The sequence below is a fragment of the Erpetoichthys calabaricus genome, chromosome 3, assembly GCF_900747795.2.
Source record: "Erpetoichthys calabaricus chromosome 3, fErpCal1.3, whole genome shotgun sequence".
Classification (NCBI taxonomy): Eukaryota; Metazoa; Chordata; class Cladistia; order Polypteriformes; family Polypteridae; genus Erpetoichthys; species Erpetoichthys calabaricus.
The window spans coordinates 154295778-154311917 of record NC_041396.2 but is presented as its reverse complement, the minus strand read 5'-3'; the positions used below and the strand labels follow the sequence as shown (position 1 = coordinate 154311917).

At 37.6% G+C, this 16140-nt stretch overlaps 1 protein-coding gene across 4 annotated transcripts in view; it reads right to left on the bottom strand.

The window, feature by feature from the left end:
• The window catches only part of tiam2a (TIAM Rac1 associated GEF 2a), a 324201-nt gene that overhangs the window by 131493 nt on the left and 176568 nt on the right, over positions 1-16140 (bottom strand). For all 4 annotated transcript variants that reach the window (XM_051925155.1, XM_051925156.1, XM_028797416.2 and 1 more), the window contains one exon: positions 10439-11638. In XM_051925155.1, the coding sequence (XP_051781115.1) occupies positions 10439-11632 (1194 nt within the window). In that variant the 5' untranslated portion in view covers positions 11633-11638. The remainder of the gene's footprint in view (positions 1-10438; positions 11639-16140) is intronic.

The window sequence follows — 16140 nt, the reverse complement described above, 5'->3', positions numbered from 1 at the left end:
TGTAAAACTACACCTGCAGGATGTGATGTACGGTAAATGCATAATTCTCGACAGAAATACTTCAAATGGAGAATTCAGGTCAGTGTGGTAATGTGAGTGGTGAAAATGTTCACTCTACTGTCTAAACTTACCCTATAATCATTTTGGGTGGAAAAAATACCTATATAATTACACCAAAATTTCTCAGAATGTCAGTTACAGCAGACATAAAAACAAAAATTTAATTAAACTAATGCAGCTTTTGCATCATAGAAGAAACAATGTCAAGAGGACTAGTAAATATTTTATTAGACTCCATTGTTATGAACAAAAACAAAAATGAAACATACAGTAGATGATTCTCTCCAAATGAACATGTCTCACGGTACTGCCTTATAATGCTTTAATAGGATTTCATGTTTGTGAGGGTTACTTCTTACAGCTCCCATTTCTTACACATACTTCTTCACAAAACAATTAGTATATTGATGAGGGTTAGACTGGTATACCATCAGTCTGGTTCATGTAATGTTCCCCATTGTATTCAGCAAAGCCACTGCACTACCACAATACTGCACTCAATAAAGTAGGTTTAAAAAAATGGATTGATTACTTTGACTTGACAAACTCTCAGTGAAGGCAAGAAGACCAAGTCGAGGCCATAATATGAAGTCATACCAAAGGACTTTTTATTTTGATTAAGTCACGTTGGTGGTATTTATGTTAAGAGTTAAGAGTACCCTGCTATTAGAAAATAGTCAAATTTATCCAAACTCACTGACCCAATATGCAGTGAAAGATGCCTCCAGAAGGGCAGAAACAGCACGTCTTGAGTGAGAAGACAGCACCATGTTTTCTTTGCAGACATTTCCCAAGTAGATTTATTTTTGCATTTTAAGTCCCTTATCTTCTAAAATTTTCCAGTATTTTTCAACAAAAGGGACATGTGACAAGACCACAAAGGTTTTGATAAAGAAAATAATCAGATTCCAACCATTGATTGTCATATTCATCAATTCTATTCTATTATAGTTTCTATTATAGTTTAAAACATCTATTGCATTCAGTCTCTGTACCAAGTACAGGTTCAAATAAAGGTGCCTTGTTTAACATTCTAAATGAGCCTTCAGTCTGTTTATTCATGTAATAACAAACTCTATTCAAACTGACCTTGGCAACATTGCATGCAGTGCTAAGTGATATCATGCCTGATAATCTTATGTGTGGAGTTTTTATATCTGCCTGGTTTTCATTGAAGTTCTGCAAGTTATTCTCGCACATTCCCAAAGACGTGATGGTTCTGTTGACTTGAGATTCAAAATTGACCACTTTTTGGGTGTATGAGTGGGTGAACCCTGCGACAAACTCTCCAGAGTTTCTTTTCTGCCTTGCACCCAAGTGCTGCTGAGATAGGCTCCACCCAACTGCAATTTTCAAAAGCACTAAGCAGTTCTGAGAATATATATATATATATATATATATATATACACACACACATAGTCATATGAAAAACTTTGGGAACCCTCTCAGCCTGCATAATAATTTACCCTACTTTCAACAAAAAAGATAACAGTGGTATGTCTTTAATTTCCTAGGAACATCTGAGTACTGGGGTGTTTTCTGAACAAAGATTTTTAGTGAAGCAGTATTTAGTTGTATGAAATTAAATCAAATGTTAAAAACTGGCTGTGCAAAAATTTGGGTCCCCATGTAATTTTGCTGATTTGAATGCATGTAAGTGCTCAATACTGACACCAAATTGGTTGGATTAGCTCGTTAAGCTTTGAACTTCATAGACAGGTGTGTCCAATCTTGAGAAAAGTTATTTAAGGTGGTCAATTGCAAGATGTGCTTCCCTTTGACTCTCCTCTGAAGAGTGACAGCATGGGATCCTCAAAGCAACTCTCAAAAGATCTGAAAACAAAGACTATTCAGTATCATGGTTTAGGGGAAGGCTACAAAAAGCTATCTCAGAGATTTAAACTGTCAGTTTCAACTGTAAGGTATGGAATCAGGAAATGGAAGGCCACAGGCACAGTTGCTGTTAAACCCAGATCTGGCAGGCCAAGAAAAACACAGGAGCGGCATAAGCGCAGGATTGTGAAAATGGTTACAGACAACCCACAGATCACCTCCAAAAGACCTGCAAGAACATCTTGCTGCAGATGGTGTATCTACATCGTTCTACAATTCAGCGCAATTTGCACAAAGAACATCTGTATGGCAGGGTGATGAGAAAAAAGCCCTTTCTGCACTCACGCCACAAGCAGAGTTGCTTGTTGTTTGCAAATGCTCATTTAGACAAGCCAGATTCATTTTGGAACAAAGTGCTTTGGACCGATGAGACAAAAATTGAGTTATTTGGTCATAACAAAAAGCGCTTTGCATGGCGGAAGAACAACAACGCATTCCAAAAAAAACACCTACTACCTACTGTCAAATTTGGTGGTGGTTCCATCATGCTGTGTGGCTAGTTCAGGGACTGGGGCCCTTGTTAAAGTCGAGGGTCAGATGAATTCAACCCAATATCAACAAATTCTTCAGGATAATGTTCAAGCATCAGTCACAAAGTTGAAGTTACGCAGGGGTTGGATATTCCAACAAGACAATGACCCAAAACACAATTCGAACTCTAGAAAGGCATTCATGCAGAGGGAGAAGTACAATGTTCTGGAATGGCCATCACAGTCTGCTGACTTGAATATCATCGAAAATCTATGGAATGATCTGAAGCAGGCTGTCCATGATCAGCAGCCATCAAATTTAACTGAACTGGAGAGATTTTGTATGGAAGAATGGTCAAAAATACCTCTATCCAGAATCCAGACACTCAAAGGCTATAGGAGGCGTCTAGATGCTGTTATATTTGCAAAAGGAGGCTCAACTAAGTATTGATATCATATCTCTGTTGGGGTGCCCAAATTTATGCACCTGTCTAATTTTGTTATGATGCATATTGCATATTTTCTGTTAATCCAATAAACTTAATGTCACTGCTGAAATACTACTGTTTCCATAAGGCATGTCATATATTAAAAGGAAGTTGCTACTTGGAAAGCTCAGCCAATGATAAACAAAAATCCAAAGAATTAAGAGGGGTACCCAAACTTTTCATATGACTGTATATTTATATATTATATACACACACATATACATACATACATACAGTGGAACCCGAAGTAATTTCCCCCTTGGGATTGTATGTAAATACAATTAATCCGTTCCGGACCGTACAAGCTGTATGTAAATATATATTTTTTAAAAGATTTTTAAGCACAAAAATAGTTAATTATACCATAGAATGCACAGTGTAATAATAGTAAACTAAATGTTTACTTACTTCTTCTGGTTACTCCAGCTCCTTGATCGCTCAGCTGGAGCAACCGCTTCCTTCTGCCCCATCAAGTATAGGCCAAAACACCCCTGCTTGGGCGCTCTCTCTCTCTCTCTCTCGCTATACAGGGAATGCACAGGGAGAGACTGAACACGTGCAGAAATCATCCGTGCATACAAACCGGAAGGGAAACTGGCTTGTTCGTCACCAGAGTGTGTGGTCGTGAACAGATGCAAAAGTTTGGCAAACTTTTTGGTCATAAGCCGATTTGTATGTGGTCTGAGACGTTCGTGACCCGAGGTTCCACTGTATATTATATTATATATATGGAAGCGAAGGTCTGTGATATGGTTTGCATATTAGCAGCTGGAGATCCACCAATGGAGAAAAAATGAATCATGTACCATAAAGCAGTTTTTATTCCTACCCGGAGCCTTCATCACAGGATAATGCTTAGACATACAAGAATCAAAGGCAATATATAGCAAAATTAGGTAGGTGGGGGGGTATTGGTTGTAACATTTTATTTATTATGAATATGTTCTACTTAAGTTTGCATATGCTGGGTTTATGTCCAAATGTTTGTTAATGGCGTTTTTGTCTAATAGCCAAGATTCAGCCAGTTCTCTGGCACTTTTAGTACTGGCCTTAAATCTTACTTGTACATTGTCCCAGTTAAATGTATGTCCTGTTGATTTTGTATGCGTATAGATCTGTGATCGTGAGTCCTACCTTCTAATGGCGTTGCGATGTTCCTGTATACTTGTTGCAATTCTTCTTGATGTTTGTCCATGTGTACCGCTGGGCAAGAACTGCATGGAATGCTATAAACTGTGTTTCGTGTTTCTCCTGTCGATTTCTTGTTTTTAGCATTGAAAAGGACAGTGCGCAGATTGTTTACAGGCTTATGTGCTATTCTGATGCCTGATTTGGCCAGGATGATGCGTGCTGCACCTTCAGACACCCTGTGTTGATAAGGAAGTGTGTACCAGGTGGGATGGGGGGGGTTTGGTTCGAGTCAATTGTTTGCTGAAATTTTGGCGTCTTGTGTGTAGGCATTGTTTAATGAATGTCTGAGTATCACTTTGAAGTGAAAAGATGGAAAAGATAGCGTCTTTCGTTTGTTTTTGTTTTCTTCGTATTACAATGGGTGTGGACTCTTCTGAATAAAGTTTTAATACAGCTTAGTTTATGTGATAATGGGTGGTTGCTGGTGAAGTATAATATCTTGTCTGCATAGCATTCCTTACAGTAAACACTAGTGGTCAGGATGGCATCGTTATTTCTTTCAATGATGTGTCGGTTCATTTCTTTTTCCATGGTGAATTGGATTGCAGGGAATGTTGTGTTGATATGGTTGTAGAACTCGTTCAGCTGGCCATTTTTTAATATGACGAATGTGTCGTCTACGTAGCATATCCAAATTTTGGGTGTGAACTGGGATAGAGCCGCATTTTTAAATCACTGCATTACCATTTCCGCTAGGAGTCCTGATAACGGAGATCCCATTGGCATGCCTTCTTTCTGAATGTAGTATATGCCATTGAAATGAAAGTGAGTGTTTTGGCAAAGTGATATTAGGTGCATTATGTCTTCAGTGGACAGCTTAGTTCTTGTCTCTATGGTGGGGTCACTATTCAGTCTCATTAATAGTGTTTCTGTGGCCAGATGAATCAGAATCATGGTATATAGCGACACAACATCAAACGAGACCTTGACCTCGTCTTCAGCGATGGATACATCTTTCAAGCGTTGCAATGCCAACTCAGCGCTGTTCACCGAATATTCAGAGTCATAAGTTAAATGTTTGAGCATCTGGAAAAGTCTTTGACAAGTTGTAAGTTGGTCCACCTATTAGGCTGACCACTGGTCTGAATTTCAGTGGTGTTTTACTGTGTGTATTTTTGGGAGTCCGTAAAATTCGGGGCAGTTAGCATCGCTGGATTTCATTTTGTAATAATTCTGTGCGTCTAGGCCAGGGGTCCTCAATCACAGTCCTGGAGGGCCGCAGTGGCTGCAGGTTTTTGTTCTAAACCGGTTGCTTAATTAGAAAGCAATTCTTGCCAATAATTTAATTTCATGGCTTGTTAGTGCTTTAACTCTGTCAGGTAATTCTCATAGCCTAGATTTGCTTCCTCTTTCTAAGGATATCATCCAAATGATTTGAAGGCTAAAATGGATGAGTAATTCTCAGTCCTTCACTTTTTCTCTTCACAAGTATTTAATTAAACCCAATAGTGCATAATAAATACACACATGTGTAAATGGAAACAAACTAAATGGAGAAATTCTGGTTTCTTTTGTCATTTGCATGTTATTGCTAATAAGGAGCAATTAAAAACCAAGACTACAACTGTTTAAGACTAAAATAAGCAATAAGGGCTCAAAGTCTTAACGAGCGAGACAACTAAAGTGAAGCAGAAGTGTCACTTGAGCAATAACTGCTTCTTATTAAGCAATTGGGTTGGAGCAAAAACCTGCAGCCTCTGCGGCCCTCCCGGACCGTGATTGAGGACCCCTGGTCTAGGCGGTTGTTATTTCGGAAGCATGGTCAGAGTGGTGTTTATTCTGTTAAGTGTGGTTTTAGTTGGGTCATTATTCAGCTGTTGATAAGTGTCAGTGTCAGAAAGCATTTCTTCCATTGCTGTGGGGTATTGTTCCTTGTCTAATAAGACAGTTGCGCCTCCTTTGTCGGCTGGTGTGATAATGATACTATTATTATTCCCTAGCGATCGTAGAGCTTTCTGTTCTTTTGTTGAAATATGTGTGGTCAGTTGTCTTGTGTTTAACTGGCTGGCAATGTTGCACCTTATTTCTTATGCGTTTTCAGTCGGTATTTTCTTGGTTAATAAGATGTGTTCCAGGGAACCTAGGAAGTTCATGTCGGACGCGTCTTTGTGGTTGAATTTCATTCCTCTGGCGAGAATATTGTGTTCTGTGGTGGAGAGCTGTCTTTTGGATAAGTTGTATACTCCAGATTGAGGTTTAGTATGTTTTATTTCCAGTGAGTTTATTCCATTTTTTGTTGAGTATCTCGTTTAGAAATACGGTATTTGGAAGGTGTGTCCTGGATCCTTTTGGTCCATTCCTCTGTAATCATCTGTCCACATGTTGTGTGGAGTTTAGAACGTTGCTTCATAGTTTCGGATCTGTAGTGTTTTTGTTGGCGGTGTGTTTCTGTGATTAAGTTCGTATAAAACTCGTTTTGTGAATTGTTATATGATGATTGACATCTTCGGAGTGTTCGTCGGTGGTTTGAATCGTAAGCATTTCGGAGTTACATCGTGCCTGATACAACTATGGAGGAAGATATACATATACATATATACATACAGTATATACTGTATATAAAAGCCAAATACCACTGACTCACTCATCATGAAATCTCCCGAACCATGAGGACTTGGAATGTAGGTTACCCTTGGCAAATAGGTGCTCACTAAGAAGCGGTTTTAAAAATTTCGTGGTCCAAGCGGGTTCTGTCTGTATGTCTGTCCGCTTTTCATGAGAAAATTACTTAACAGATTTAGATCGGGTTGTTTTCTATAATTTGCTTAAACTTTCCGGTTTATTTTGCGACTTCTCTCATTACGCTAAGTTCTATAGTGTACTTGCGGCACCGATGAATTTATGCAAATCCAAGAAAGTTGCTGTGGGCCGAGAGCAGGGGGGCGGGGCATTCCTCATTCACTCACCAGCCTCTGTTTGAGTTGGTCTACCTCTCCCACGTGTTGGAGTGCACCTTGCCTCCACTTAGCTAGCGATACCTGTTTGTTCAACAGACATTATCATCTACAGATTGTTAAGGAGTAAAGTTTGACGTTTTTTAGAGTGAGATCAGAGCTCCATATGTTTTAGAGGGTAGCTGCTGACTGCCAGACATATCACGGCTATGTCCTTTTCTCCCCATGCGTGGAACTATCTCCCTTCAGAGCTGAACACAATCAGATATAGTGCCAACGTCTGTTGATTTTCAAATTTTGTCCTGTTTCATTACTATGTGGGCGCAGCCACGGGGTGCAGCTAGTATAATATAAAAACACAGAGACTACACAGCACACTGTACTCTCTAAACACTTGCAAATGTCATGAAACGTAAATCACATAAGCCTGTAATTGACTGATCAATAATAATCAAATATATTGTAAAAGTAATTTTTATATTAACAAATACACTGTATATTGCTTCTTCGAGAGAAATCCTCAAAATTAAGGTGCACTCTGACTAAAAATGTGCTTCTCCTTTTTGAAAACTATGCCACCTTCTTCATACTTGTTCATTATAATTCTCAGATGCCTTTTGCTGTTTAAACTTTGCAGGAGAGGATGCAGACTAGCATGTGGGAATGCCACTCTGATGAGTTTTTCCCACCTATAGAAAGCTCAACTTAATCACCACTTCTAGCTACAAGATTGTGAACCCAAGGTCTATTCATATGAAGTCTCAAAGTTGACAGTGTCTTCAAGATCCATGCATAAAGCCAACATATAACAAGTCTACATTTTTCTTGGAAATGAAGGCACAAAGCTCATGTAGTAACCAGTTTTAATGGGGTACTTATCACCTGTGATTCTATGGAGGAGCATAAAGGCAACATTTCTTCTTTTAAAAACCATGCTAGCCATTTAAGCTGTTCTGTAAGCCAACTGCATTGCTGGCTGTTTTTATGCCTCCTCAGAAGAGCTAGGAGATGGAAGCAAAGCAAACATTCAGTTTCAGCTGTGCTATTTTCAGGGAAACCAAAGAGGTTTGGCACAAAACATTGAAAGCAGGAGCAGAAAAATCCAGCAATTTCAAGCTGTCAGTTTTAAGTATTTTGTAATATATGCTTGGGGAATACTGATTACTCTTTTTCACATTTTAAAAAATGACCTCTCTTTTTGAATGGCATTTTTTCTAATTATTTTTCAAGAAAAATGAAGCCTCTGAGCACCTCATAAATGTGTCATTTAAATAAATGCCACATAGCAGTTATATTATTAACTTTAAAAATAAGGGTTATTATTTTTACCATTTTTGTGTGTGTAATTTTAAATAAGTTTAGTACTGGTTATAATTTACTTTCAGGTTTTATGCACCTTTAAATTTGGTCAGTGAGACTGAATGGCAAGGAAGCTAGAATTGTAACCATAAGCATCTTGAGTTGCATGTACTGTATATGTATGATAAGGTGCTATATAAATAAAGTTATAATAATAATAATAATAATAATAATAATAATAATTAATAATAAGGTCATAGGTCCACATAAAGCTAATTGTTTGTTAACTGATCACTAAAAGTGTCTAATTATAAGTAGCTAGATGCAAGATTTGAAATCTACCTCTCACAAAATATTATATAAAAGATTTATAAATAAATGTTTGTAAACAAAAAAATATTATAATTAAAACATTACCACCAGTTAAAAAATAAAGATATGAGCTACATTGATTAAAGTAAATGTTTAATTATAAAGTAGTAAACCAATAAAATTAAACTTCTGATTTATGTAGCAAAATGGGTTTTTGATTTCAGATCAATATAGCCAAACATTGTTATGCAGACAGGAAACCAATGTAGTCTAGCCAGCTGAGGGGTTACATGAATATGATGTCTGGTACATTTTAGAGAGATTATGCTGAATTATTCAGCAACATTAAATCTTAGTGTGAATTCAAGGAAAGTCTGATGTACTTAATGTGAATGAAACTGAAAGTCACTCTACCTTCTTGCTTACTCATGTGAAGTGACTGAGATTCCGCTATAACTTTACATCCTAACTTCTCTGAATCAGTCTGTAGTACTCTTGCTAATAAAGTTCTATGCACCTTCATGTACAGATGGTGGGCATTCTTTGGCATGTGGGATGGTGGTAGTGTTACATTTTAATTTCACATGGCAAACGGCTTCATTCTATTCCACTTTACTTGGTGTAGCCAAAAAGCTGTCAAGTTATCACTTCCACTCTGGCAATCCTTAAAAAGCTGACAAATTAAATCTGGATTTGCCAGGCCTCCAAAGGTGCCAGGAATTAAATTCCCTGTAGTGTGAAATCTGTTCCTGACACTCTCCCTGGGAATGGTTGTAATTGGGGGGAGGGGGGCATAGTCATTTTATTTGCATTATATGAAAACAGTTGATGTAGACCCAGTCAGCAAACACTTCAAGATAATTGCATTCATTGACATTTTTAATATTTTTTGTAATAATTTTCAGACACTGTACTGCAATACATTATCTGGCAGTGTCAAGCAACAGCACATTAAATTCTAAGAACAATACAATCAGTGGGCATCTATCTGTAAGCTAAAGCCCATTCGTTTTCTATCACTTTCTTACCCCTCTTACTCCAATTCAGGGTAATGAATAGCCAAAGAATATGACAGAAAATTCCAAGCACATAAGGTCAAAGAAAATCAGCAGGGGATTTGTGGTGGTGAGGTGAGATTAGCGACATTCATCACTTCATATCCAAAATGCCCATGATTTTCAATAAGGATAGGAGAGGAGGGATGATGCAAACATCCTAGGGAAGTGTCTTCAACAACTCTTACATAAAATGAGGCTCTCTGAAAATGCAGCAATAATAAATTCACCAGCACCACTTTTGGGAATGACTGTAAAGATTCATTCAACTTACAGTATCAGAGTATCTGTTTTGCCGCTGCCCTTAACAATGGGGTTAGACTGGATGGTGAGCACGGTTTGTAAGTAATAGTTGCTATGTCAGAAGTAATTTCAGGATATAACAAAAACAAAATATGGCGGCCACTACCTGACACTTTGTGGTATTTGTGCAGCTATATACAGTATAGCCACAGTAGTTGAAGTTACCAAAAGAAAGGCAGTGAAATATTGGGCGTTTACATGGCCACATTCTACATCACTTGTAAGACAGAATTTACCATTCTTACTAGAAGAATAAAAAATCAGAACACATCAAAATTCTAAATATGACTATCCACAAGATTTAATCTGATCAGCATGTGTCACAAAATACAGTATAATGCTAATGCTTCCAAGTTCATCACAGTAAGTAAACAGCACAAAACTGGCAAACTATTATTTTGAGGAAAATATTAATATGTAAAAAGTTCTTGAAACACTACGAGAATAAATAAAAAAAAAATGCACTGACTAACCTGCAGCTTCCTTTTCTTGCGTGTCAAGCTTCCAGTCCAGTCACTAATACGTCTCATTCGACTTTTCAGAGTATCCTTTTTGGTGATGGCCTCCTGAATGGGCCTAGATTTCCGGCAAGGAAGAGTGAATGAAGAGAATGGTTTCAGAGTGGCAGATTCAATGTCAAAGGCAATGTCAGTGTCTGACACAAATGAAGTGCGGCTGCCACTAACTGGCACATTGAGGTATTCTGTCGAAAGTCCATTCTCAGCTGCAAAGGCTGGTGCGAGGTTAGTTTCCCTGTATAGATCCTGGAGAGAAATTGGAGATACTCTCTGATTGAAAACATTTTGACTGCTGTGCAACACACTTTCTCCTGTACTTCTGTCAGCAGTCCTAATGGCTGGATATATCCTGTCGGCTTCATTAATTTCCACTGTGTTACCCCACGGCGAGTCATACCAGGAGCTATCAGAGCTTAATGAGCTTCCCTTACTAGTCCGTACTCCAGAATCTCCGACTGTGAGACTACTCACATTGTCGTACGATGTCCGACAATGTCGTCTTACTATATCTGGATTGCTAGGAGTCAATTCCAGGGTGGGACTGTATTTCAATAATTTTACTGGTCCATTAGAGTCATCAATGGGAAACCTGTTGTTGTTGTTGTTGCCACCACTAGTAAATTCCACCCTTAGACTGCCATCAAATTTTCCCAGTGTTTTAATAAGCACCTTTGGGCTGCTTTTGTCCTCGGTACTTTCAGATGTTGAGGTCTCGTAAGTTGAATGACCATTTCTGATATACCCATTGCACTCATCTGACACATCACAAGGAACATAGCAAAAGTTGTTCTCAGTCTGAAGCACAACATTATTACTGGTGTCACAACTTCCTGGGGAGTTTGCCTGATGTTTCCCATTGGGGGTGCTCTTATTACTCTTTGTCCCACAGTCACAGTGGCGGGCAGAGTATGGTTGGCTGTTTTTGTGTTGAGAAATACAGCCTCTGGTCAAGGCCCGTGCCTTATAACCTGAACTGTTGCTGCTACTGCAGTTGCTATTGCTGTTTCCCCAGCCATGTGAAGAGCGCGACTGTTCAATTTTGGCATGGATGCTTCGAAGCCTCAAGGAACAGGGTTTCTGCTTGGTAGAAAAAAGGAGAGCATGGCTTTTGGAAGGCTGTGGGCTATACTGGCTTTCCGAGTTTCCCATTTTAATCTAAAAATAAAGAAAAGACAACAAAGAACAATATATATTTATTAAGATTGTAACTGACAATGAAAACACCAGCATTTAAAAAAAAAAGCCATTTATAAATTAAGTATTTTATCATTATATATGGATTCAACTTATATGAAAGAGGGAAAGAAATTCTGTTAAGATTAAAACTAGAGCTGATTCTGTTGACGTGCTGTCAATATTATGACAAAAGCCTTATAGTTTTACGAGTCAGTATAAAAAATTAATTTCAGCACTACTGCCTCAAACCTTAGGAATCCTGCATACAAATCCTCTTTTGATCACTCTCTTGCAAAGTCTGCACCTTCTTTTGATGTTTAAGCTGTTTTGTCTCCTAGTAGTCAGGTTTTCTTCTCATGTCATTTGACCTGTCCTGCATAAGTGTGCCCTATAATTGACCAGCACCCTTTTCATTGTTTAGTCATGCGCTATACTGAATCTTCTTTTATAGGTTGATTGTGTGGATTTGGAAATGCCCAGATATACTGTATAAACAAGTCTACTTATGTACCAATCTATCACTCACCAATATAACTTGGCCAGTTTTCACTATAAAAGACTCACCTGATAATCAGTAAATTGGATGATCATAAAAAAAATTATCAGCATCTTTTTTTACAAACTTTATGGTAAGGTAATTTAGTGTCAGATGTCATGTGCAGTTAGACAATGAATACACACACACCAAGTACACACTAGGGACAATTTAGGATCACCAATCCACCTAACTTGCACATCTTTGGACTGTGGGAGGAAACCGGAGCACCCAGAGGAAACCCACACAGACACAGGGAGAACATGCAAACTCCACGCAGGGAGGACTCCGGAAGTGAACCTGGGTCTCCTAACAGCGCTACCACTGCGCCGCCCATAAGAGATAAATAACTATTTGAAATTGCTGTTTAGTAAACAATAGACTTTTTAGCTTACAAGCAAAATGTGTCTATTTTACTTGTAAACTTGTTAAGCATGTTAGCCTTGTATCTTCTTGATAAACATTCATGAGCATTTGATGGATTTGTAGCTTTTTTAAAGGTTTGTACTGTGTTTACTATTTTTGTGTATGTGTATAGGTTTGGTAAGTCAAGTATTGTATACATAATTAAAATGGTAATTCATATTTTTATTTTACACAACAACAATTGGAAATGACTCACTGGTACACTGGGATTGAAAAAAAAAACACTGTATAAATATAGTAAATGCATATTTAAACAGGAAAATGCTATAGTGCAAATAATAATTAAAATATATAAGTGCATGTGTATTTACCTTTAGGCAGTGTTTAACTGCCAATATCAATTAACTTAGTTAATGTGTGAGAATATGAAGATTTTTTGTTAGATAAATGGTGAAAACTACTTTTAATTAAGCTGTATGTCAGATAAGTACATTACAGAAGAAATTAATCAATATGAGAGCTTGAAATAATAAGAACAATTTTATTTTCTTTAATTCCATATGTATTATGGATAAATATTTTCTCTCTTTCTTTCACTCACCAGACACTTTATTATGTATATCTTGCTAGTACCAGGATGGACTCCCTATTATCTTCACAACTGCCGTGATCCTTCATGGCATAGATTCAACAAGGCACTGGAGACATTCCTCAGGGATCTGACAGCTGCACATCCATGATGCCCATTCCACCACATCCCAAAGGTGCTCTATTGGATTGAGATCTGCTGACTGAGTACGTCACTTGAGTATGCTGAATTCTTATGTTTAAGAAACCAGTATGAGATGATATGAGCATTGTGACATGGTGCATTATCCAAATGGAAGTAGCCATCAAAAGATGGGTACACTGTGGTCATAAAGTGATGGATGGCAACAATATTCAGGTAGGCTGTGGCAGTTAAATGATGTTCAGTTGGTAGTAAGAGGCCCAAAGTGTGCCAAGAAAATATCTCCCACACCATTACACCACCATCAGTCTGAACTGTTGATACAAGGCAGGATGGATCCATGCTTTCATGTTGTTGATTCCAAATTCTGATCCTACTATCCATCCAAATGTTGCAGCGAAATTGAGACTCAGCAGAGCAGGCAACTTTTTTCCAATCTTCTATTATCTAATTCTGGTGAGCCTGTGTGAATTGAATCCTTAGTTGCCTGTTTTTAGCTGACAGGAGTGACACCTGGTGTGGTCTCCTGCTGCTGTAGCCCATCTGCTTCAAGGTTTGACGTTGTGTGCATTCAAAGATGCTCTTCTGCATACCTCAGTTGTAATGAGTGGTTATTTGAGTCACTGTTGTCTTTCTGTCAGCTTAAACCAATCTGGACATTTTCCTCTGACATCTGGCATCAACAGGGCAATTTCACCCAGATAATTGTCACTTACTGGATATTTTCCCTTTATCGGACCATTTTCTGTAAACCCTAGAGATGGTTGTGTGTGAAAGTCTCAGTAAATCAGCAGTTTCTGAAATACTCAGACAAGCCCGTCTGGCACCAACAACCATTCCACATTCAAAGTCACTTAAATCACCTTTCTTTCCAATTTTGATATTCGGTTTGAACTTAGGCAGGTCATCTTGACAATGTCCACACATGCCTAAATGTGCCATGTGATTGGCTGATTAGATATTTGTGTTAATAAGCAGTTGAACCTAATAAAGTGGCCAGTGAGTGTATTTTATTAGTTAAAAAATAATTTTAAAAGGAATTTTATTTATTATAGTATTTTTGGTCACTAAATAACAAGCCAACAGAATTTCAGTTTGTTAATAAACAGGTAACACTTGTGGTCTACAGTTTAATTCTAAAAATACCAAAGTTACCATGTTAATATAGTACACAAAGCTTCTCCACATTTGGCTATGCAGGAGCTTAATGTAAACATTTTTCAAAGAGAGAAAGAGAAAAAAAAATCAGTAGCATCAGCCGATCCAGTAAACATGAATTAGTGATCGGTACCTGAAGTGATCACATCTCTAGAATATACAGTGATGAGGCCAGTATGAATAGAGAGAGGGAAAACAAAACAAAAAAAAAGTCTATACAGATTTAAAAGAAATTAAACCCCTAGGGTCTATAGTGCTTAGAAAAATGCAAAGTGGAAGTCTGCTTGGGGTGGACATAAATTTTTCTCATCATAGCCCAAGTAGTTTTTCAAATAAACACAAAAATTGTGAGAAATCTTTCAAGGGGGTAATGAATACTGAAAGCGAGCTTAGCTACATTTAGCCTACTGTAAAGGCAGAGAGACAGAAAAATAATACAGTATTTTTTAAAACATTAATTTGCACAGGTTGCATTAGTCTCAGCCAAGGTCTTGTCTCACATAAGACAGTTCAAAGACCCCCAAACCTTTTATATCACATAGTGTATGCCAGCCTCCAAAGGGCTCACAGTACAAATGTGTGAGAGCACAACAGTTCAAAATTGTGAGAGGTCTTCCAAACTCCAAATGTCACAGAAAGGTGAGAAAAATCATATAGTGTACCACATGGCCCAAGACCAACTGGTTGCCTAGCGTTACCTGTGCAAAGCAGATGAAGGCAAGACTAAAGTAGCTGAATGAGTAGGACAGATCATTACTTCACACAGACCTGTTTTGTAATTTTGTTTTCTGATATTTAATTTTATTCTATATTTCATGTTTTGACATTATATGTTGTTTATGTTTTGATATTTCTTTTTAATCTATGTTTTATTGTTCATCACTTTGTAACTTCTGTCTATGAAGATGCTCTATAAATACATTTTTACTTTGCTTACTTTTCCTGCACTTATGACTGCACACCAAGGTATTTCAAAGTCTCAAAACAAGGTTGCTGTAAAGAGCAGTATTGAAGAACTGCAACAATTAATCTTGTGTCCATCCAAAATACAATATTTTATAAATGTGAGGGAAAAAAAAACACTTAATATCTATTTTGTACATCCTATGACTGGCACAAAGAATAAGAGTGTACTGTCCAATTCACAGTGTCCACTGAAGATCTGCAAAAAGGTAACTCATTCCTTTATTATGGGCGCACAAACCTCCTCAACATTCCAGTAAGAAAGTGTTAGTGAGTTCATGTCAGCGTAAGTTTATTTCTACACATATAGTCATGTGAAAAAATAAGTGCATTCCATGGAAATTGTAAATGGAAATTGTTAACTGTTTTGAACAGGCAAACATTGCACCTTCATGCAAACAGTGCCTATACATAAAGGTGATATACATGAAATGACACAAAACTTGACAATGGTGTGTTCATTCTTATAATCTAAATTAAAAATGCAGATTAACATGTGAAAAAAAAGTAAATCTTTACAGTTACCATCACTTCAAATTTAAAAATGCCAAGATCAAAAGAGCTCCCGTAGGCCATCAGAAAGAACATTGTGGATGCCTAGGAGTCTGGCAAGGGATTTACAAAGGGCAAGGGATTTAAAAAGATCTCCAAATAATATGAAAACAATTATTCCACTGTAAAACGTAGATTTCAAACAGCTGCAAATTTGTCCAGGACTGGCTGGTCCTG